General features: G+C 34.4%; 1 protein-coding gene across 1 annotated transcript in view; it reads right to left on the reverse strand.

The window, feature by feature from the left end:
* Positions 1–603: 603 nt before the first annotated feature.
* LOC139688047 (putative ATP-dependent RNA helicase DHX57) overlaps positions 604–24,246 on the reverse strand; it is a 32,810-nt gene continuing 9,167 nt past the window's right edge. The window contains exons 7-20 of the mRNA XM_071585463.1: positions 23,620–23,829; positions 23,277–23,422; positions 21,040–21,173; positions 18,742–19,020; positions 17,548–17,678; positions 16,754–16,896; positions 15,951–16,064; positions 13,259–13,509; positions 8,845–8,980; positions 8,356–8,542; positions 7,095–7,319; positions 5,078–5,254; positions 2,378–2,611; positions 604–953 (exon numbers count right to left, since the gene is read on the reverse strand). Of these exons, the coding sequence (XP_071441564.1) occupies positions 810–953; positions 2,378–2,611; positions 5,078–5,254; positions 7,095–7,319; positions 8,356–8,542; positions 8,845–8,980; positions 13,259–13,509; positions 15,951–16,064; positions 16,754–16,896; positions 17,548–17,678; positions 18,742–19,020; positions 21,040–21,173; positions 23,277–23,422; positions 23,620–23,829 (2,511 nt within the window). The 3' untranslated portion in view covers positions 604–809. The remainder of the gene's footprint in view (positions 954–2,377; positions 2,612–5,077; positions 5,255–7,094; positions 7,320–8,355; positions 8,543–8,844; positions 8,981–13,258; positions 13,510–15,950; positions 16,065–16,753; positions 16,897–17,547; positions 17,679–18,741; positions 19,021–21,039; positions 21,174–23,276; positions 23,423–23,619; positions 23,830–24,246) is intronic.

Consider the following 24,246-nt stretch of genomic DNA (forward strand, 5'->3'; position numbering starts at 1 on the left):
TCTCCTGAAGGATCCATATTTTTGGTATTTAAAACTTCCTGTGAACTCTCCAATGGCAGAAGGAAAGGAACCTGAGCCCGATTAATCAAAGAGTAATTTCTAAAAACAATCAGCTCGATATGAAATGAACTCAACACTCAAATCAATCTTTGCATTAATTGCTGTGGTTAATAATATCTTTTAATGACAGTTCATATTTCATCAAACATAATCTTCACTTCCACCATGTTTCATGAAGTTCACTTGAATGAGAAAATGAATTACTTTTGGTAGCTGAATAAGATTTCACCACATTTCTCCTCTCCCATCTTTCCCAAAGGCATAAAACATCCAGCATAAAAAAATGAAATTTATCTCAAGATGCTTCCAGTTAGTAATTAAGGCAAATGGTTAATCAACTCTTCCAGTCTTTAAAAACGTACAGTTTGACTTACAACGAGTAATAATTATTCTTCATATGATGAAGGCAAAAAGATTTTTTCAGTTGAAATAATGATTTCACTGTGTAGATCACTTAGAGCAAAGGAGAACTTTAAACATACATTAGGATACTTAGAAAAAAAGTAAATTTTTCTGCTTCAGTATATTAAATAAAAAATTAAATAGGGTCAAAATATTTGTTGTGTTTTAATCACTCCATATTAAATGTCCTCTCAAAACAAAACAACATCAGTTGATGTATAAAAATTCAATCATAAATATCGGTAAATTCTGAAAAATCAACAATTTTATTAATAGATAGAAACAATAAATGGAGACCAGCTCCATCTCTTGGGAACCAGTGTAAATATATTTCCAAATGCTGAGCATTAATCATTTGTCATAAGAGAGACAATGGTAGAAATGATCTTCCTCCCATTTTTATGAGTCACAAGATTTAAAGATGGATCTTCGATTTTCTCATCAAGGAGTTTCAATAACTCTATTCTAATAGTCTTCAGGAGCTCAGCAACCTAAAAAAATGAAGAAATCAATGCAAAAGATTTAAAAAAAAGAACAACATTCAGTATGGCCAAAAGCCAGTATTACATAGTTATGTTTTTGTATTACATTTAAGGTTGGATGTGTGTGCTGTTTTCCCATCACATTCAATGGAACTTTAATTGATTATCCCCAACATTAAGCTATTCATCCTATTTTCTCTTTCCAGCACTTCATTTTTTAATAAAATCACAATTGTCAAGGTAATTAAATACTTTGAAACTTCTATATAATAAAAAAAAACAAATTTTAAATTCTGGGGCTTTTTCAAAAATGTTTAATTTGACCACAAAATCTAAAGTTGCCAAAGGAATTTCCTAATATCGTTTCCCTAGCACTCATTAGCCCGGAGAATTCCATATTCTCCTTAAAGGCAAGCATATAAGTATATAGTTTTCCTATTCAAGAAATAATTCATTGACAATCTACAACGCATTATTTTAATCTGTACCCTATGATGAATACCAATCTGTATCACCAATCCTTTTTCAATATTCGCCCTTTGCCAAACATTTGTTTTTTTCTTGGTACCCGATTGGTTTAACTTTCTGTCAATATGTTCAGCAAATTCAATTGATTATATTCCACATTCTTGTATAACTATGATTCCTCCCTTATGAAAAACTCTTGAAAAATGGAAAAGAAATTACTTTCCATTGCAAAGAAAACTCAAATTAATCACAAGGAATGAAAAAGGATAGTTCATTTGTTTCCCATCGCAGTCACATATTTTCAAACACCATTTCGATTTATAAGGGGATCGAGATGGTGCGGGGGCTAACGTACTGGCTTCCCACCCTGAGGGCGTGGGTTCAAATCCCGGCGGTGTTGAATATTTTTCAGAGGTATCTCGATCCCTACTTGAGGTGCTTTGTGGAGGGCACTTTGAGTGAGTACGCCGTCCGTCGGATGGGACGTTAAGCCGCGGACCCCTTGGCGCCTTTCGTAAAGAGTAGGCTAATGCCGACGCCGGGTTTCTCTCCACCCTTCATCCTTTCCTGTCCTTCCCCTATGGCGCAAATGACCTTAGCTGTCGGTCGCCTCCCATCAAAACTACTACTACTTCGATTTATAAAAACTGTAGCCGTTCATACCACCACCATATATTTCAGTCATCTGCACCTCATCATGCATCCATTATTACGGATAATCAAGTTTTTCTGTAAGTGGCAATGAATAACAATTCGACATCTTAGTATTTCCCCACGAGTGCTACTAGAGCAGATGGAAGTAAAGTACAAACTGATGAAATCTGATCAGGTTTTGCTTTTGTTAAAGGAAAAATTGTTTTTAATCAATAGGTCACATAAGGCATCCTTGGGCACTTAAGGATTTGACATCCAGGCACAAATTTATGCCACTTTTGATAAAGAATAAGGGTAACACTAGTACTTACTATCTGGCGCTCAACAGATAACTTTATCCAGCCATCTTCCAAGGATATAATAAATACTCCTTGATTAAGCTCAACATTTAGTTTGCTGCCAGTGAAGAGCACCAAAGGTAACACTGGGACCATGCTGCATTCTCGGATGAACACTCGGCTGGTTTTGATTTTCTCATGGTACACCAAGTATGGGCTTGGATAGTCATTAGCGGAGTAGTTAACCGAAGACGGATGTATGTAAACCTATTGACAGAGAGTTGTCATTAAATGGATGTACTATTATTAATGATGTTACATAATACTAAGATTAAAGAACTAGCAGGAATCTAGTGAACAGGTACAGGGTGCAACAGCAACATAACTTCCCTTTTTGAAAGCATTTTGCATTTGAAAAAAGGAAGTTGTGTTGCCGCACCCTGTACAATAAGCACAATACCACATTGCCAAAGTCAACTTGATTTCTGAAAGGTGCAGATTTTTAAATGATATCATTTAATGTTGATTAAATTAGGTTCAAGAACTAGAATGCATGAGGGTATAAAACTATGTTTCATTAACACAGTTAATCTTCTCTTGAAAGCAGCCACTAACACATCTGTGATTCGTTAGAAAATATTCCTTGCTCAGAGGGAGACAGTCACTTTTTAGACTTCCATTTTTGAATTTATTATGATTTCCCCAATGAACATGCTGTCATTTTCCCAAATTTTCCTCCTAGGCTAGGAAACCAATCGGATCTCTTGTGCATAATCTCTTAAAAGTTAGTCGTGCTATATTTTTGTTTTATCTCAGGGCCTGCATACAAACTAGCCTAAACCAAATATGAAACAGTATCAAATCTAAAAGGAGCATTGTCCTCATCAGGAATTACAATTTTTTTAAGGAATGGTGATTTCCAATAGTTTCCTGATTTTTCCCTACTGATTTGTCAACATATTTATATTATATCTTCGAACATATTCACAGAGAGGAATTGAATTGTAAAAGTACCATTTGCCAGGGTTGAATTATGTCACAAATTAGTACTTAATATTTGGAAGTACCCAAAAAATCAATGCTAGAAATGATCTCTAACTCATAAAAAATAGTTTAAAAGAAATTTAAACAAAGCCCCATGTGTACTACACAAAAGAAAACAACAACAGTAGCAGGAATTGTGTTACTGTCCCATTGATATTAACAAAAATCTGTGTTTCGGCTTTAATAACTCAACAGTGGGCAGTGAAGGAAAGTCACTCATAAGTGAACTCACTATATAGGAGGATGTAGGCCTGAAGAGATAATCTTTCATGCTATTGAAAATCATTTCAACCAAATCATTGCATTCATACTTATTACAACTAATGAGAAGGTGTTGAAGGGTAGTAACACTCATAATATATTTTCTCAGATAACACCATGCAAAAACCATTCAATATGGGCCACATAACCATTAAGTTCAATTACAGAAAACATTTGTCATTATTTTGATAGTCTTAACTTCATGCTAAGTTAGAAAAAGATTCGCACCTTAGGATTCTTTTGAATTTTTTATTTCTGATGCACAGGGACATTTATTGCATGGATTTCCAACCCAAGCTTTTTTTTCCCCAGATTATTTTCCTAGTTGTCTGGGATCTAATCAGGTATTTTTATTGTGGTACATACCTCATTGCTTTGTGTACCACTGGTATCAAAGAAGTTAGCTCACAACTGTAGAGTTTTGGTTTTTTGCCAGGTTTAGCACAAGACGCCAAACATGAACTGGCTTCATAAACTAAAATGAACACTGTTCTCACCATATTCCTGATTAGCATTCCAAGTCCCTGACTTTTTCAAAATATTTGTCCCTTTTCCTCATTTTCCCCAAAGTTTCAAAAAAACTTGTATTTCTCAATTTATTCCTGATTCTACATGGCTACCATGAAGTAACGATTCCTTTCCAAAATTCCAAAGAAACTGTGGGAAATACCGCAAGAGTAACTTTTAACGGAGTCATCCGCTAATGTGCATTTCAATGCAACAATTTCAAAGTTAAAAATCATTCGCCTTGACTGGGTTTTGAACTGAGATCCCTCAATATCCGGTCGAGTGCTTTAGCCAGTTAAGCTATCGAGGCGTCCTCTTAAACTCTGAAATTCAAAAGTATGAAGAGATTCTCTTCCAAGATCAACAGTTGCATACTTTTTTGCATTTTGCAATAATACACTACCTCCAGACTGATATCAAGTAGCGCTATGCATATTTTAATTGGTGTACTCAACACTTCAAAGATGCAAAGTTTGAGAAAATTCTTCATTAAGAACAGGGGCCAAATCCATGCTCGTGAATCAACATGTAGAATGAGCTTATGCCACTTCAAATTATAATAAAATGCACAACTTATTATTTGCAATGATTGTAAGGTAATATTTAACATCAAAATACTGAAAAAATTACCACAAACATAATTTGTAAATTTCTTTTTAAAAAATGACTATTCTGGCCCTTAAATAGCATCCAGTGAGCACCATAAAGGACCTAGAGCTATAACAACGGTTCTATTACCCTTGTGGTTCAACAATTATGGTTTCAACCAATGAATTATAAGAAACATTATTCATTAGTCAATTAAATTACATGAAATACACAATCATTTCAAATGATTGATTTCCTACATTTTACCAAAGAGAAAGAATAGTATGCTAAAATAAAAAAATTGCATGATTATACAGGAAAACAATTTCTTACATAACCATCTTCCTTTGTCTTGAACTTCAGCTCATCTGGTTTAGGAGCTCTTGGAATCGCACCTCCAGTGCTCCGGGCATATAACTTTTCCGGAGTAAGGATTTTGACCACATTGGGATACAAAGCAGCACACAGTATGGCTGCCAAAAGTTTGCTATTATCTCCATTGGCATTTAGCTGAAATACAAGGGGAAATGGATTAAGAGTCCTGAAGAGTGCACATTTCTAGTAAGTTTACATAACTTATATATTTAATCATATGAAGTTATATAATAAAATAACAATTTTCTGAAGTTATTTTGGACCGTGGATACTCCATAAAAATGAGTCTTCCATAAAATTAAAATTTGGCAATGTAAATAGGGTACACAAATATAATCAGCATATATTAACAGGGAAAAACATGCTTTAAAATAATCAGTAAGCCTTTTTCAATCGCCTGAGACAAGCTTTAAAATAATTACTTATGTAAACCAGAGCATTTTGTTGTGTTCCATGCACCATTGACAAATTGCTTAAAATTTTAATCTTCATCTTGTAATATTCAATACCTTTTCATTATTAAGTTTCCTCTTAAAATCTAATAATGACCCATTTATAGCCAAGCAATTGCAAGATTAAGATCCACAGAACTGCACTGAAAATATCACTGCATCTAATGCCATTGCCCATTTTTTAGGCATATGATCATTCCCATTTTCAGTGGGTTTCACTTTTCTCATCAGCATTATGTAACCCATAATTTCTTTATCAGTCACTAGTTGAGTTCATCACTTTTAAATCTGTATAAAATTGTGTGACAGTGGTAACATCATCAACACTAATTCAATCTTGGAAGGCTTCACCAGAAATAACCATAATGAGCAAACAACTCTTCATTAACTCACTGAGGGCTGTATTTTTCATTTCTGTTCTTTTTTATTACAATCAATGCCTTCAAACTCGGATAGATCAAGATTGTCTTTGAACCTAATCACAAGGGGTAATTCCCTATAGAACTAATGGAAATATGAGCCCATGCATTTGTTAATTCAAATACATGTATAATAAATAAATTTTACAGTGCACTTTCCAAAAAGCATTCATCATCTCACTGGCGCTGCCATTTATTAGACTTTTTAGTGAGTTGGACCTATTAAAGTTCCTCACTGTGTGCATCAATCCTAAATCAAATGGCTGTAACAAACTGGTAACATTTGGTAGGAGACATTCTGCGAAGACAATCATTCACCTATGTTTCTGAATTTGGATGTACTCCAAAGGCCCAAGGCTGAAACAGCAGTGCTGCCTACCAGCAAGTCATTCTCACGAGTGTTCTCTTAACTGAGAAGCCATACTTTCACCAGTGTTGGCAAATTTCTTCCATAATCATTGCATTCTACACATCTGCATATATTTTGATGTTTAATTTAAGTCAAAACTTACGTCTCAATCAGAAATTTCACACATATTTTATGCAAAAACTTAAATGCTTAGTTTTATTAGTCATAAAAGAAAGATATATAACAAAAGCTTTATCAGAAGTTGACCAGATTTATTGGAAAACAATGGTATTTCCATAAAACCTGTATTTGATGGCAACATGATTACATTCTATGTATTAAATTTATTGACAATAATTCAATCACTTCAGGGATAATAATTAAAAAATTATTTCTCAATTGGTAATTTCAAGCAGTAAATTACACTTAAATGTTCAGTTCAATCTGTCATTTTAGAGATAAATGTAACAAACCCTCAATCAGATAAACAATTTCGGGGTTGTGCATTTTTTAGAAGTTTATAAGCAACCAGTTTAAGTGCAATAACGATTTCTATTTCAGGACTGCCTCTTCACCAGGACTGGACTTTCTTAATCAACATGGAAGCCCTTGCAAAGCTATAATCAATTAATGCTTCCACTTGCCACCACTGAGCATGTTTTAAAAGAAATTTGTTTGAATTGGAATTTAGGTAGAACAAACATTTTTAGATAAATAATCACAGCCATATTCCAAGGAAATGTAAGATAACAAACCTCTTGTCCAGTAAATGAAAGTATCCTGTCAACGCCGGACCGAGCACCTCGCTTCAACTGTCTGAATCCTACATCACCTTCAGGGACAAAACCAATGCTCACCAACAACTCAAGCAATTGAAGCTTCATTTCTACCAATGTTTGCAAAGTGCGAGTAGATAAGTAATTTTCCTTGGCAAATGCAATTCCAGCATATTTTCCATTCTCACTTGCTTTTGTCCATGCCTGTATTTTAGCAAATAAAGAATAAAATTTAATATAAGCATACTGAAAAAAGTAAAACTCGACACTACTCATATCATTAAAATAACATTAAATTAGGAGGGAATAAACTGGAGCAGTTCATGTGTTTGACCAGTATTTAGGAGGAAAATGGGTGATGGGGGTATGAACATTAGATAAGGAATAGCATCAATGAAAAGTGCTTGCGAGAAGGGAAATGATGACAGGTAAGCTAAGTAAAGAATAGATTTATACAGACTCTAATACAGAGCATAAAGGTGTATGGATCTGAAATCTCATCTTTGAGACAAGAGGATGGGGGGGATTCTGAGATGAGGTTGCGCAGGCAAACAGAGGAAGTGAGTTGAACAGGGAGCAAGACCAGCAACAAGGTTTTAAGTATGGCAAATGAGAGGAAATGAGTTCCAAAGAGGGCAAAAAATGTGGGTTGAAGAAATATTGAGAGGTAGCTGGATTATGAAAGCTGTGATAGAAGGGACATTATTAAGTAAGCGGGGAAGAGAAAGAAAGAGAAAAGAATTTTTGGTTAGCAGAGGGCATTTATAGGGTACAAAAAACTGAACAAGGAAATAAGGAAGGGCAAACCAGAGGAGATCCACCCGATATGTAAAACATAATAGGCAATTGGTACCATCCAAAACCTATGTTTGGTTACAGTTAGTTGGATAATGGCTATTTCATGTACATTGAAAATATGACAGTTGAGGCAATTATAACAATGTCTAGTATACCAAAATGTCTAGTCTATGGTGGTGGAAAGATTCCCCATTGAGATGTAGCAATTGCTTCATTTTCTCAGATATCTTTGGAAGTCTATACTTCTCAGGAGGTTATTAACAGTAGGAAAATTGTGAAAAGCTGATGACAAAAAAATCAAAAAGATGTACATACATAATGGGAAGATTAGGAAGAATGTGCAAAGGAGTTGTGGAGGTTAGCTAAATTGTGATTGAAAAACTTATTCATACACACTTTTATTTTCCAATAAAAAAATTAATGAAAACCAACATTAACTTACTTTATAGGCCTTCAAAACTGTTAACTGATCACTGTTGCCGGTGGCAAATTCAAGTTTCTTTAAATCTGCTTCTTCTTTTTTTGCAAAAGGGGCAACAAATGGAGACTTGTAACTCAAACAAGCTGCAATAGTTAGAGCTGAATCCAAGCAAAAAAACATAGCTCCAAACAGCATCAATTTCCCTATCCTACAACAAAAAGGAGTTGTTTATTAATCCACTTGCCAGGAAACTTGAAAGGAAGATAAAACAAATTGATAATTCCAAAATCATTAGGAATGCAGTTATTTATCTGATGCCTACAGCACAGATCAAAAGCCAATCAATGCATACATTGATACATAGCAACATAAATGGATGCAATCATCATAAAATTGAGAAATATTTAGGAAAGGGATGGAATTTATTAGCCAATGTAAACAATATTACATGGTTATATTGTTGAATATCAAGAAGGGCCAGTTCACAAGTTCTTGTTAATGAACACTAACCTCACATCCACAGGCAGAGCAGCTAAATGTTGACCCAAAGGAGTCAGCTGTTTGTCCTCATCAAAGGCTCCAATGTCCTGAAGTCTCATCATTGCATTATTAATGCTTTCCTCTGAGGGCGGTTCCAGTGTCTGACCTAGAGGGTGGCATTTAGTATTTCACATATTAATATCTTTACAATGCATTAGTAAGACTTCAAGAAGTGAATTCAGAAACATTAAAACCACCACGTCCATCATATCCACCACAAATTTATTGGAATAAGTTTTTTGCAATATGTTTAATTCAAATTAGAAATTCTTACTTGGTAGCCTTCCAGGGTACATTTTTAACACACAAGTGAATGATTTACTGCCAGAGGTACTAAGCAAAGAGGATTTGAAGGAGGAGAAGGAAAAGTTATATTATTGAAGGAGCAGATGCACTTGACGCATATGACAGATATGCTGCTTGGTCACAATAAAACAATTCTTGCATTGTTCAGGATGGGAAATTACAGGTATTTATATGGTAGAATTTAAAATCAGTCGTGGCCAAAGTTTAAATTACTTCATTAACACAAATGATTCATCTTAAATCAGAGCTGGAAACCATTAAAGAAATGGTAAAAATTACATTTTTACAGTCTCTCTGATGAAATGCAACTTCTCAACAAAGTTTGGTCTTTTTTGTGTTGATTATGGGAAAAGAGTATGCAAGGCATTAAACAAAATCTTAATTAAATAAATGCATGGGAAAAAATCAATTGCAAGTACTTAGTATTCTTAAAAGATATTATTTAGAAGATGACATATCAAATTATCATTGCATATCCCACCAGATGATATTACTCTGTAATGAATCCATGCTCACAAAAATGCTGAAAAAGTGCTTTCGCTCCTTTCCTACTTACAATGACTTTTAAAGAAAGAACAATCAAAACCATGTCATTAAACAAGCAAATCATACTGAAGACACATGACAATATTGCAGGTAGGCTTCTGCTAACATCATATGCCCGGCTGTAATTCAAACAAATTGTTTACATACACAGAAAGGAATGTTGTGATGTCCTCAATCTATGGTGGTTGAAATGAAAAAAAAATTAATACCCAGATTAAAAGTTCATCATGGCAAAGGTGGATTGTTTCATTTACAGAGAAGCAAAATCTGAATTGTATGCCATACGTTCCCACCATTACAAGAGACCAATCAATGGCGAAAGCTCATGATTTTTGTTTCCTTACATTATCCTTCATGTTATTCAAGTAGGTAGTGATCGTGGGTTCTCAAGATGGATTTCTCTCTGCTAAGGTGGCTGAGGTTAAGAAATATTTATTTCCTTGTTAAACTTGTTACGACTTAAATAGAGGATCACTGATAATACTACGCATTATGATGGTTATCGATGATTTTGGATGATTAATTCAACATAGCCAAAAAATCTATGCACGAGAAGATTCCCATGCATTGTGCATACTTCAATGTTTAATAAAGTTAATGAAATGAAAGACATTGTGTATGAATTTAATTCTTGAATTATCATATTTGGCAGCATATAAGATGCACCCTCATTTCAGAAAGGCACAGAAAAGCAAAAAAAATTTCAAGTCTTCAAGAAGGTATGACACCCTGGGCTAGGCATCGAAAGCTGTGTTCTTGTTTTTTAGTGGTCTTCAGTTGATTTTCTGACAGATGCCCGGTATGTATAATGTTTTCAGCAAATGGTGGACCAAAATGCCTTGCTGCTGCTCTGTTCCCATGCTCCTAAGCATAGCCAAACACACTTAGTTTAATTCGAATTGTGTAGTTTTATCTCTCGTCACCATGCTTGTTTTGGTAATTTTTTAGACAAATAAAAACCTCAGTAAGAAGAGCACCTGTTGTTTTGTTATGATCATTTGTGATAAAATAAGATCAAGTTTGTTCCATATCTCGCTTGGAACTCATTTGACATCACAGAAGAGAGTATCATGATATTCACATTACATAATAGTGGAGAGCTAAACAATAACAATCCAAACTACAACATTCTTCAATTGAATAAAAAATATTATACATGAGTACATATTATGACATAAATAAAATGGGGCCAAAAATAGATACTACAGATGATCTAAGGGAAAATTAACATTCAATATTGAGTGTTAACCCATGGAGTTAGAACCTTCACAAATAAGATGCAGATGATTTTTGAACAAAAATTTAGGAAAACAAGGTGATCATAATCATTCTTTATGCAGAGTTTTGTGGAATATATTTATGCAATGAAAATTGAAGTCAAGATTTTGCGATTTTCTCACCCTTGATTAACTAGAGAACTGCCATTATTAGAATACAATTTCATGTTGTAAAAAAACTTGGAAAATTGCCACCCAGGCCATGCATAACAGTGGCATGTCATCAAATTTGGAAGAGAATATTGGAAAACACTAAGAAGTTGATAAAAAAGTGGGTTCAAATGACAAATTTTAGGAAGCATGGAGGCAATAGTATTTTTTGGTTATTTCAATGAATAAAAACTTAAATTGCTATCATCAAGGCACATCCAATGTAGCTACACATTTAAATTCATACAATAACTAGGACATTTTTTATATTGCTTAGACTTGAGGGCCATCTACTCTCCAAGGGAACGAAAATGTCTAGGACTTTTAATCAGCAGCCATTGGATTTCATACATTCAAAATCACAAGTTTATTTATGATATGGTGGCTGAGACAGAAAAAAAGCATGCCCTTTAGCAGATGGTAATAACAGCATCAGTGTACTTGGCCCGTGTCCAAGGTAGGAGCTCAACTTGGAGTAATATTTTAGATTTAGCTTTAGAAGCAATAACTGAAAAACAATTATTGATGAGTCGAATTTATGTTATTTGTAAGTCGAAACCTAGGTCGTGTTAATAAAATATATGTGGAACAACCAAGTATTTCTTTCTTTTCCGATATGAATCGCTTCCACAAAGTGACGCCTCAGACAATTTTATTCAATTATTGATGAGGATATTTTTTACCTCTCTGTGCATTCCTATCACCTTTTTCAAAGAAGTATAAAAACATTTGAGTGTTTCCATACCATTTTAAATTTAACTTGCAACAAATCATTAAGAAGGCATGATCATTTATTATACAAATTATACATAAAAAAAAACCATAAACACAGTAATCAACCCAAAGGTCGGTTTAGTAGGTGATGGTTGAGTTCACCCAGTACTAAGCCCTATACGGCATGTGAAATTCACACATCAGGGTAGGGGGGCCAGTTCCTTTCCCTGTGCCGGTTATGGTTTCCCAGGAAGACCTGGTACCCGAAAAATCACTTTAGCGGGTGGAGCTGCAGGTGCCCAGAGTGACTTGCCCGGGAATCGAACCCGGGACCCTACGGTCAGCAGTCCAACGATCTACCCACTGGACTACCGCGACCCCCAAATTATATATAATACCTCAAAATTTGCTTGATTAATGTTCAAGATAACCATATCAAACTAATGTTCTGCCAAACATGAAACAAAGAAGCTTTGGGCCTGCTTGCACTCATCTGGACAACATTGAAAGGTTCCAATTAATTTCACGAGGTCACATAGTGATGCAAAATTCTGCATTATGTGCTTACTATGTTGCCCTCAAACACATTGGCAAACAAACCTAGCTTTCTCCTTTCCCAGGGATTCTTAAAATCTACAAATGGGGGAAGGGTGAGAAAATTGGCTTGGCAGAGACTAGAATAAAGGCAATACAAGGTGAACCTGAATGGTAGTGATTATGAATTTCTTGTTGTTCCGCTGAATATGTTTTAAGAGCTACCAACACACCAAACCTTTTATTGTGATCAGAGCAATATCATTGTGAGGAAAACAAAAATTGTTTACATTACATTATGCATTCATGTCTGGTGAGACTGAATGTTCACTTTATGACACAAAAATATTTTCACAGAACATAGAACAAATTTTACAACGGAAAATATTTATATGTATAAGGTATCACATTATTCTGCTAATTAATAGGCACAAAATCTTGCTGGTTTAAAAGTCTGATTAGTTGAAAAAATGTGTGTCCTCTAAATAATGAGGTGACTTTATATTAATTTCAACATTCAAAATAAATGCTAAGTGTTAAAAGACAAAAACAAAAATTGTAAAATATTAAAATTTGTGGAAAACATTTTTACTTGGCTTTTTCCTACTATATCGGTGAAAAAATTACTAAAAGCACATAAAAAACATAGATATCTCTTTTCTATTGATCATTAATGCACACATTACATTATTTCTGGGTAACACATGCACTAAATGAATTGGGCAATAATAAATATAAATCATTACAAGTTTAAACCTCTTTTATACATCAGTCATATCAGGTGGTCTCTATGCTTAAATGTATCTTTTTAGGTGATCTGGCATCAAAAGGAAATGAGACAACTCCTTAACACTCACCCAAAACATAATGTGGATCTTTTCCCTCAAATAGCCTGAGAACCTTGATTCGAAGGACTAATTGCTCTAGCGGTACCCTCTGCAGAGCAGGGATGGGCTGTGCCAGCAGGTTGTAAGTGTACCTGTGCCTTGTGTACAGATGGATGCATACACCAGGCATAACTCTCCCAGCTCGACCCTTCCTCTGCTGTGCATTTGCTCGTGACACCCACACCAACTCTAAGCTTTCCATGTTCTTGTTTGAATCATACCTAATTGGAAAAAAATATAATGTTAGAATCATACAAACCAAAGCATATCTATACATGAGAAATTACGCGAATTTATCTTTAAATAGGAGTGTACATGCACCAAATCTGAGATGTATTTCAAAGTATTGGCATTTAGAATGAAGAAAAATACGGTAAACCCTAGCTAACATGGACAATATGTGGCTGGGAGTTGTCCAGATTATGAGAAATCTGGATTATCTAGGGTTTTGACGTGCATAAGCCCATGAAACATCATCCATCTTCTACTCTGTGCACGAAAGCCAGTGAGAATTGGCAATAGCATTAAATAAAATAGTAGGAAGAAGCATGGTGCACGAGAATGATAATATATTATATGTAAAACCATAACCAACGCACTTGGTCATTATTCAGGTCTACAGAACTGTATGATACATGCCAACAAGCAATGACTGGCAAGAAGAAATTGTTAGTTACATCATCAACTCAGAGGGATTAATAATGGGTGTCCCTGGGATGAAAAATTTGATAATGAGGGATTGGAATGTGTCAGTGGGTGAAGAGATAAATGGGAGGTAGGGCACTAAGGTTTAGGAACAAGGCATGACTGAGAGGAAAAAGAATAGTCCTGCTCGAGGGAGGGTTTAATTACGACAAACAGCGTATTAGACCAACATATATGGAAAATACCTACGGATTCAGTAATATCAGTTAGATATATTATGGTAAGAGACAGATTATGGAACAGCATAATCAATATGCAGTTTCGCTAGCGCAGAAGTGGGTTAGGATTATAATTACACTACTGCATGTACTATCGCAGTAAAATGTTAGATTCAAGTGGATTTAACAGGAAACGTGGGTGAGGAAATAGAAAGCAAATGCACTGACTGGAACAAAAAAAGGACTACCAGGAGGCAGTAGAAAAATCATGAGTGACAATGGAGAAGAAAGATGGGAACATATCAAGAAATGGATATTGAAAGCAACAAAAAAAAAACAATAGGAACAGTTGACTGGAAAAGGACAAGGAAACCATGGATTATAGATCAGATGATTAAGAATATACATGATTGAAGTAAATGGATAAATGCAAACACAAAATTAGATAGAAGGAAGCACATAAAGTTTAAAACACTAAACTGATGCTGGAAACTACACGGCTAAAGAAGCATGGTGGAAGGTGAAGTGCGAGGACATGAGAAGTTTACAGAGCAAGAATGAAATTGGTGTGCTTCACAGAAGGGTAAAGGATCTATCAAGAAGTAAGAAGGGAAAATCTGTATGCACTGTTAAAGATATGGCAGAAAAATTACTAACTGAACCAGTAAAGATTCGAGGGATATAGAAAGAAAACACAATTATTATTGAGGATCTATGTACAGATATGTCAAAGATATTCGGCCATCAAGTTTAGATGTAAAACATTAATATGATCTTGATAAGGATGGTTTATAGCCAAGAATTTTTGATACTAGTAGTTTCACAACATTCAGGGCATTAACTCCATAATGTTTCAACCTCAGTTTTTGGGGTAATTTTTAAGAAAAGTGCAAAATGGTCATATTGGACTAGTGTGAAAATATGCATACATCACGCTTGGCCTCAAATTCAATTTGGTGAATTAACCAACTGTTCCGATTGGCTAGAAAAATCTCTGAAGTGCATGCCACATTCAAATGTACATAACTGTGACAAGGGCAATGCCAGCATTTATCCTGTTAGTGTGAAAGTTGTCTAAATATTCCAAGATAAACCTACATCATCCGGGAACATGTTTCGATGTAATGTTGGTGGGTTGGGTTGGGCATCTCCATACACTGTGTACTAGGATTCATATTTTTGTCAGAAACAGAAGGAAGTGTACTGGGTACACTTACAACCATAATCAGCCGGAATAGTTTGGCACGAAAATTCCAGAGAATTAGTTCCTGAAAATTTGCCTTTCTGAGTGGGATGGATGAGATTCTACTATGGTCAATTTTGACATCAACTAACATGTTAATTTACTGTAAATAACAGATGAAGTTCATTGGCAAAATTGAATTAAAAAATATTATTGCTAGCAATATTGTAATTGAATTCTTAAGAAAAAATTGAGTTTTGAGATTACTTATTTCTTTATCCAAATGTTGAGGTTTTGGAGTTGATCAAAGAAACAGAAATTACCCAAAGCTCAAGAGAAAAAAATAAATCAAGTTGTATTTTGTTTACAGATATTGCAGAGGAAACAGGAATCCATATGAAAACAACCCTGGTGGTTGCAGAAAAAGAGGAATAAGGGTATTGTTGCACCTACCAGCTAGGAAAGAAGTGAGTGCTTGACTGTAATTGCAGCCTGCAATGCTGCCGGTAACTGCATTTGACTCCATTTGTAATTTTCAAATGCATGGGTAAGGAATACAGGAGAAGCATGAGAGAAGTGGCCCAGCAAATTATACCTTTAGTTTGCATTTACTTACCTTTTCTCCTTCATTTTTCCACAGTCAATGACAAAAACACAATCATCAATGGTAACCGATGTTTCTGCAATATTGGTTGATATAACAATCTTCCTAACTCCTGGCTTACTTTTCCTGCAGGAAAATTTTTCTTTTAGTTCAATAATATCGATATGAAAACATTAATTGAAGAAAAGATAAAAGTTAAGACTGGCAGTTATCACAGTAATAAGACCAATTGATAACAAGATAACTAAATCAATTGTCTAAAACATGACCCAAGGACCCCCTTCCCTATTTTGGCCAAAGCTGGAATGTTTTCATTTTAAACAAAATATTATTCTACACAAAAAGTGTGCAAAGATTTGGTGAAATCAATTTAAGGGCAAATCACACAATTTTTGACTGAGTGGAATCACACCCAAAAAGGCTACATATTTACCACAAAAGAGTTAGCTGCATAAAAATTTTCTTGCATGCCAAATTCTGGCTCATGGTAGTTCATTTTTTTCACTTCATAAACAAAGATATCACTTAATGGAAATATCAGAGCATAGCCAGCAACAAGCAGCTCTTTCTTTCAATTTGGAGGTACCCAACCGGTAACAGGATGTCCATGGGGATAACATTCACTCACATAACTGTACAGGTTGATCAAATAAAGGATACATTTTTCACTGGATGAAAATAAAAAGTACCCTTGATAAGCAGAATTTCAATGAATTTTAAATACATTAGAGGACTATTACTAGAGAATGGTATAGAGTGATAAATTGAACAGAGAAAAGTGTTTTAAGAGATTTTCATGAGAAAACAGAACTTACTGAAACACTGCGGCTTGCTCTTCACTTGATAGTGATGAATGAAGAGGTAAAAGTGTAAAATTTCCTTTGCGAGGTGAAAGAACTGGATTGTCACTCAGCAGTTCATGCAAAGTTGTTATTTCTGCCATTCCTGGCAAAAAGACCTATGGAGGATCACAAGAGAGTTTTTAGAAAACAAATTTCAAAGATGATTCACTGGGAAAAAGTTAATATGATATTAATAAGTGAAGATCCTTCCAAGTTCTGATCCTTCACTAGTAGCATGACATACATTAACAAATTAGAAACAAACATGTATACAAATACAAACATGTATAGACATTAATCTGATTGTTACACTTAGGTCTGCCAACTCTCAAGAAATGGTATTCATTACTGATAAGCCATATGACAGTCCATTAAAAACCACATACAACAATAAAGGATATTATTTGACTTTCCCATTCATTTATGCAACAGTATCAAAAATGTTGATGCAACGATAAATTTTACTCTCCGCTTATCACTACTCAAGAAATTATTTACATGCATATTTGAAAAAGTCATTCATTAATATTCTTTGAACTAAGGTCATTGGAAGTCAACTGGAGCACTTCAAAAGAATTAAGATGCTTTTATGATAATAAGAAGAGTATTGTGAGCTTACCAGTAATTTCGTAGAATACTCTCCGTATTGCTGACTATTCATACTTTGGAATCTAGACATTTTCCCTCTAGTCATGTGACAACTGGCAAATTTGTTTGGAACATTTTAAATTACATCATGATATGTGAATAGCTGAATGGCCTCTTACCAGTATTGAACCTTCCCTGGGAAACTCATGACTTCCAGTTGCAATCCAGACAAGCAACGTTTCGATTAGATCATAATTTATTTTCTCTGGGTCCATCAAAACCATTGTTTTACAAGTATGCTTGCTGTAATCTGAAAAGGGCAAGAAACAATGGTGGAAGACAATTATTTATGCATATCACTCACAGAGCAAAATGTTAAACCTAAAAGATTATTCCAGAGAGAAAATACTTTTGAGGAAAATTATACAAATTTTTTCCACCAACACAGTAAATAGATTATTATATTAAATGAAGGAAAAAAGATATTCAAATTAAGAGCTTGGTTAAAAATCTTAAATGTGGATGAAATAAAGATGGTACATAGAATATAAAAAAAGCAAAAAAATGTACATTTTATCAAAACAGGATTTATTTATAACTACAAAGCCTTTCTAGTAATTTATGATGCAGAGGTTATGCAGGTGCGGCAACATAACTTCCTTCTATCCTAAGCAAACTGAATTGAAAAAAGGAAGCTATGTTGCTGCACCCTGTATACATAAATATTCAAACATAAACCACCTATTAGTCTATTAAAATGTAGCGTAAATCAAATTTCAAGAAATACAATAATTAAAAGAAATGAAGCACATTAATAATTAAAACTTTTAATTTCTTTGGTGGCATAGGAATCCACATTGGTTTCAGTAGAATTAAAGATATCTGTAGCAACTGGAAGTGACCTGGCATATAAAATACAGAGAAAATAATTATACTCATGCTAATCGAATTGATCCAGTACCTGCCAAATTTAGCGTAACTAAGTATTGCACCCAATTTTGTGAATGTTGTCCAATCACAGCTCAATACATGTAGACAGATTTCACCTAATGTAACATCTGACATCAACAGAGGCTGTTGATAATGGCCATTCAATAGCCGAGTGATATTATTAAGTACACATGCATACATATATATAGACAGCATTGAGAAATCTCACTCATGTATAGCTTCAATGAATCACTTTAGATGCTCTCCATTATGTGATCAGTATCATTAAGACTGCATGCATAATGGCGTTTCTCTTTAATGTTCTTCAACACCCAAATTAATTGGTGCACAGAACTGATCTTCATCACATTATTAAAAAAACCACAGCTTGTAAGTGGCATCATGACAGTAAAGCTGTGGACTCAAAAGCCATTAACCCTTACCTTGATATCTGTAGAAAAATTGCGGCACAGTCAGATTTTCATCACGTACATTATCCTTAGGAACTTTGAAACCATCTTCAGCAACCATCTCATGCTCCAAATCTATGCTATCCAGCGCATCCTTCAGGGACTCTATAGCTGCATTTCCCTTAACACAGTCTTTAGATAAATTACTCTTAAATTTAAGGGGTCTGGCAAAGGGAGAATTCTCCTCCATTGCGTATCGTGTCATTTCAATGATGTCTTCCAGAAAGAACTGCTCAACTGGAAAAGTCCTCCCTTAAAGTAACAAACACACCAATAAAAAATCAACCAACTGACTTTTTCAAATTTATATCAGAAATGCCTACAGAATGAAAAATTTAAGAGGGGGTGATTCACCGTAAAAATGAATTTAAGCACAAATGACCATCATTTAATTCTGCAATAGAAAATTGGTAGCAGATATAGTAGTGAGCAACACAAAAAATGATAATAGTTAAAAGACAAGGTTGATCTCGGATTCCTTTCTAGTCCCCTTGTGGAAAAATCTGAAAAACAAATGAAGCTCCTAAAACCAGGGGAATCAGTTGTTAGCGCAGTTGAATATGTGAATAATTAAGTCCAAAATATGCATAGGGATTGGAATTCTTTAACCCTTATCATCTAACCTCCAAAAGCATAAACATTTACACTCTGCAGAGCAACACTGTAAGCATTCTTTATAGCAAAAATACTTCCATACTTTTTTCCAATTAATTCAGGCATATTATTAGGTGCTAAATGTAGTTACCTACACACACTAGCAAGATAAAAACTCAGTATAACTACAGTTATCAACCCGAAGATTGGTTTGACGGGTGAGGGTATAGATCACCTAATTCTAAGCCTAATGGCATGTGAAATGTACACATCAGGGTAGGGAGGTCTGGGTCCTTTCCCAGTGCCGCCTATGGTTTCCCAGGAAGTTTTGGTACCCTAAAAATCACAAAGCAGGGGTGAAGGTGATGGTGCCTAGAGAAATCAAACCCAGGCCTTCAGGTCAGTAGTATCAGGTTCAGTATTTTAACCACTGGATTAAACGATACTCCAAACTCAATACATTGACCTCAAAATATAACTTTTGTTGAACATAGGTCATTTATCGAGAGTGTACAAACTGAACATTAATCCATGAGTATTTTTAACTTAATCTGGATTTTATAAAGTGCATTCTTCTTGAGAATATCACTGCATGTTATCCTTCTTTTGTCACATCACATTTAATTTTCAAGTTATTAGCAATAAAATCACACATAATCGATCTATCAAAAGTATGTAAATTGTTCATAAATCCTTCATAAAAAAACATCATCTTCTCAGTCAAACTTATTTTCTCCATTTGTCTTTATACACATATAACATGCCTCTTCCCTCAAAGACTAAATTATAAATTATGGAAACTTCTAAGTGCCATGAAAAATAAAACAAATGGTATTCTTCATATTACATTGTATAACCCTCCGAAACAAAAGATTTTTTCCATAGGCCTTAGTTGAAGTGACTGAGTGATTTCTTCAATGCCAAATTTAGACTAAAATAATTCACCTTTTATTGGGAAAAAATGGTATCTTATGGCACAAGCAGAAATCAGCATCAGACCAAAAACAGTACAATGTGCATGACCTGGATAGGGACTAAGACATTGGGATAGCAAGGGACCTTAAGTCACAACAGAGGCCAGTGGAAGTTTGAATCGGGCTTCTGCAAGGGTCAAGTTAAAAACATGTAATGTAACATGTGTGTTTAGGTGGAGATCTGGAAAGTGAGTTAAATTGTTAAGGTGGAGATCTGGAAAGTGAGCTAAACCCTGGGAGGAGGCCCTGGTCTTGGTTGAAACAAAACTTGACTGAAGGGTCAAATATGTACAATAAGGGTCAGGCAGGAGGGACTTACGTACTTGCTAGAAAAAATAGAAATGTAATCAAGGGAAAGGACAACTGAAACAACTTTTCATTTTCATAGGGCAACAATTCAAACCTCTGAAATTCACCAAATCTCAATTTTTACCACTGCATTCCAGTTTACCTTTTAAAAGAACATACCACATTAATGTTCACATTCGGAAACCCTTGCTATAACTCTTTACAATTTGTAAAAATGAGCTCAAGATTATAATAGAAATTCTACTAACTCTTTAAATAAGGCAATTATGGAATACCAGATCAAAAAAATTATAGGAATTACATACCATACAACCTGCAGAGCAGTTGTTCTATGCATTAGAGCCAAGCTCACCAACCTCATTTTAATGGATTCATACAGAATAATATATTTTACCTGGAATTTCAACTATAGGGATTCCACTGAAATAACTGGAAAACAGTTCTGCATTCATAGTAGCACTCATCAATATGACTTTGAGATCTGGCCTCTGAGGTAAAAGATCTCGGAGAATCATCAGCAAGAAGTCACTGCAAATAAAGGAGCACAGAACAGTTAGTAGGAGGTGGTGAGTAATATGCATTTATCTCTAAAGTAAATTGATGAAATCAATTATATAAGAAGCCTAGACACCTTGATTTTTTGAGAACTTCTAATATCTAGCTCATTGATCTGAATAGAACTGCTGGATAAAAAAACTCATTGTTTTGCATCAAAAAATTCACCAGGCTCACAAAATTGCTAATGCAGGTTTGGTCAACTTTCAGCAATCATACATGAACAATATTCATTGTATGAATATTTAACTGAAAACAGAGTATGATATGAAAATACAGCCAAGGCTTGGATCATGAATAAATATGCACTACTTCACGTTGATGTATTTGAAAAATCTGTAACATGTTCCTTAAATCATTAATTATTGTTGCTTAATTTCACACATAAGCTTAAAAACAACAAAAATTAATGGAGTAAAACTTGGATTGCCAAAGTATTCAGAAGCTTATTATAGAAGAAGTTTATTATAGTTCTATTATGTAGCTCCTGGATCACTATTTAACAGAGCCCTTCTCAACAGGCTAGAAGCTTCCTGTGATGTACAGGACCATTTTTACCTTACCAACATAAATGCTGAGGATTAATGTCAAGAATCAGCCTCAAAAATTGAAGGCTCCTATTCTCCTAGTCATGTAGAGGAAGCAAACTTAATCCTGCCAGCAATTATCTGATTTCTGATTTGAGGTTTTCAAGGATAAAAAAATTTTTTCAGTGCTGGCACCAACATTTTTAATATTTAATATTTCCCTGACGTAATGCCATGGACAATGCCAACTTTACGAGTGTAAATATTAGAGCATTTCTCCCTCCAAAACAGACATTCAACTGTAGGTAATTAACAAAATTATTTAAAACATTGTGATGGCTTATCTAAGTAAAAATCTTGCTAACAGTGGAGAGATTGCTCAGCATTATTGGAACTTTGAAGCCAAACATTGAAGTGTTCAATTTAAAAAAATATCAAAATATATATAAATCATATCATGACACCTGTGTGTTTTTTCGAGTGTAATGTTCAGAAAATACTATAATATGAATGAAAATAAAAAAAAAACTAATAATGGCTTTCATTTAGGAGTCACCACAATGACTCTGATGGGAAGCAAAATTTCCACAAGGTTAACTGTTTTAACAATTTAAAAGAGCTGAAATTGTTTTATATTAATTAGAAATGATTCTATAACTAATTCATAATGTTGGAGAATATTAGGACATATCTTACAGCTAGTGAAAAAAAATTCATTCCTTGAATGGAGTATTTACCTGGCATGGTGCTCAAATTCAAATAAATACATAAATGATTCCTACTCAGTTGCATTACTACATGATTTAAAATAAATTTCAAAATAGACAGATTTAATTATTATCAACGAAGATACCAAGAATAAATCCCACCAAAATATTACTGAGTAAAATCTAGGGTTTCAGAAACATTCCAATGTAGCATCAACAGTATTGTTTATAATAGTATCTAATCAAGTAAATTTTGAAGTCAGGAATGTGAAGAAGAGCAACTTTCAATTTCTACTTTCAAATGTGCAATGCACCAATAAAAGTGTGTTAAATACAGTTATTTTAACATCCATAATTTCCATTAAGTTATACATGGTGCAGTTAAATATTACCATGTATTTTTTTTAATATCATTATGTATTTCCAGACATGAAAAATACACTAGTATTATGTTTTGTCCCTTTAAAAAAAAATGGTACAAATTTGTAACAAATGTATATGAGCTATAAAAAAAATGTATTTAAGACAAGTCACTTTCAATTATTAAATATAAATGGGCAAAATACAAATTTTGAATCATGTCAAATCGAAGCCATTACAATTGTAGACAATTCAAAGTTAAAATAGTTTACTCAATTGGATTCAAGGCGAAAAAGAATGATTCACACATCAATAAGGAATGCATCTATGAGTACTATCATCCCTGGAAGGTTGATCGATTAACGACTAGTTCTTTAGACGTCATAATTGATCTCACCAGACTCAATGTACCATTGTGGTGAACTTAGAACAAAATTACATGTTCAGGAAAAACAAAATGTTCTTTGAATCAAAGTCCTTACCTCTCCTCACTCCTTTCATGAACTTCATCAACAAGAACGTGAGAAACACCTCTCAATAAGGGGTCACTCTCCAGACGTCTCAGAAGGATGCCAGTGGTGCAAAACAGGAGTCGAGTGGCTGAACACATTTTACTCTCCAGGCGTATCTGGAATAAAAATGCAAATAAAAGTAAGAATTACTTGTTTAACTGAAGAAAACTACGTATAATAAGGTAAATGTAGATCAAAAATTCTCAACACAAACATGACCAACCATACAACCTTTATGTACGACATTACCAAATTAATGCCTACCAATGGCAAGTACAAAGGCCAAAAAGTATACCCAGAGTGAACAAATCACCTGATAACCAATTGTGTTCCCAATTCGCTCCACTCTTTCATCGGCCACTCTTTCGGCCACCCCGATTGCTGATATTCTTCGTGGCTGGGTGCAAACTATCTCTCGATGCTCAGCCCCATTCCATCCCTTGTCTCCCAACCACTCATCAAGAATAAACTGCGGAACCTGCGTACTCTTACCACAACCAGTCATGCCACTGATAACCACCACCTGGAAGGAAAATAAAGCAAATTTTAGTGGGGATCTAAACCTTCATAATCCAAGTAAACATAATAAACCCTAATAAATATAACAGAGAGGAGGCTAAAAGGCATGCCTTCTGAATGAACACATTCATAAGCATCTGATGCCAACTTTTTCCAAGAATTTTAAGGAAATTATTTTGCAAGGTATTTAAAGAGAACATTCTAGTGCTTGCACACGACATTCATTTCCAATAATAACCCAACCTAAAGGCAATAAAAAATAATGAGGGAAATAAACTCATAGGCATGGATGGTCTGCAGTAATACATCTTTCTATGTAATGCAATATACGTTGAAATTCTGATCTAGAGACAGAGAAACAACAGCACCATCCATCAACATTTGACTTTCTATTAAAAAAATTTGATAAAGTGGAATAGCA

Source organism: Hetaerina americana, unplaced genomic scaffold, assembly GCF_022747635.1.
Source record: "Hetaerina americana unplaced genomic scaffold, ioHetAmer1.1.p SCAF_2, whole genome shotgun sequence".
Lineage (NCBI taxonomy): Eukaryota > Metazoa > Arthropoda > Insecta > Odonata > Calopterygidae > Hetaerina > Hetaerina americana.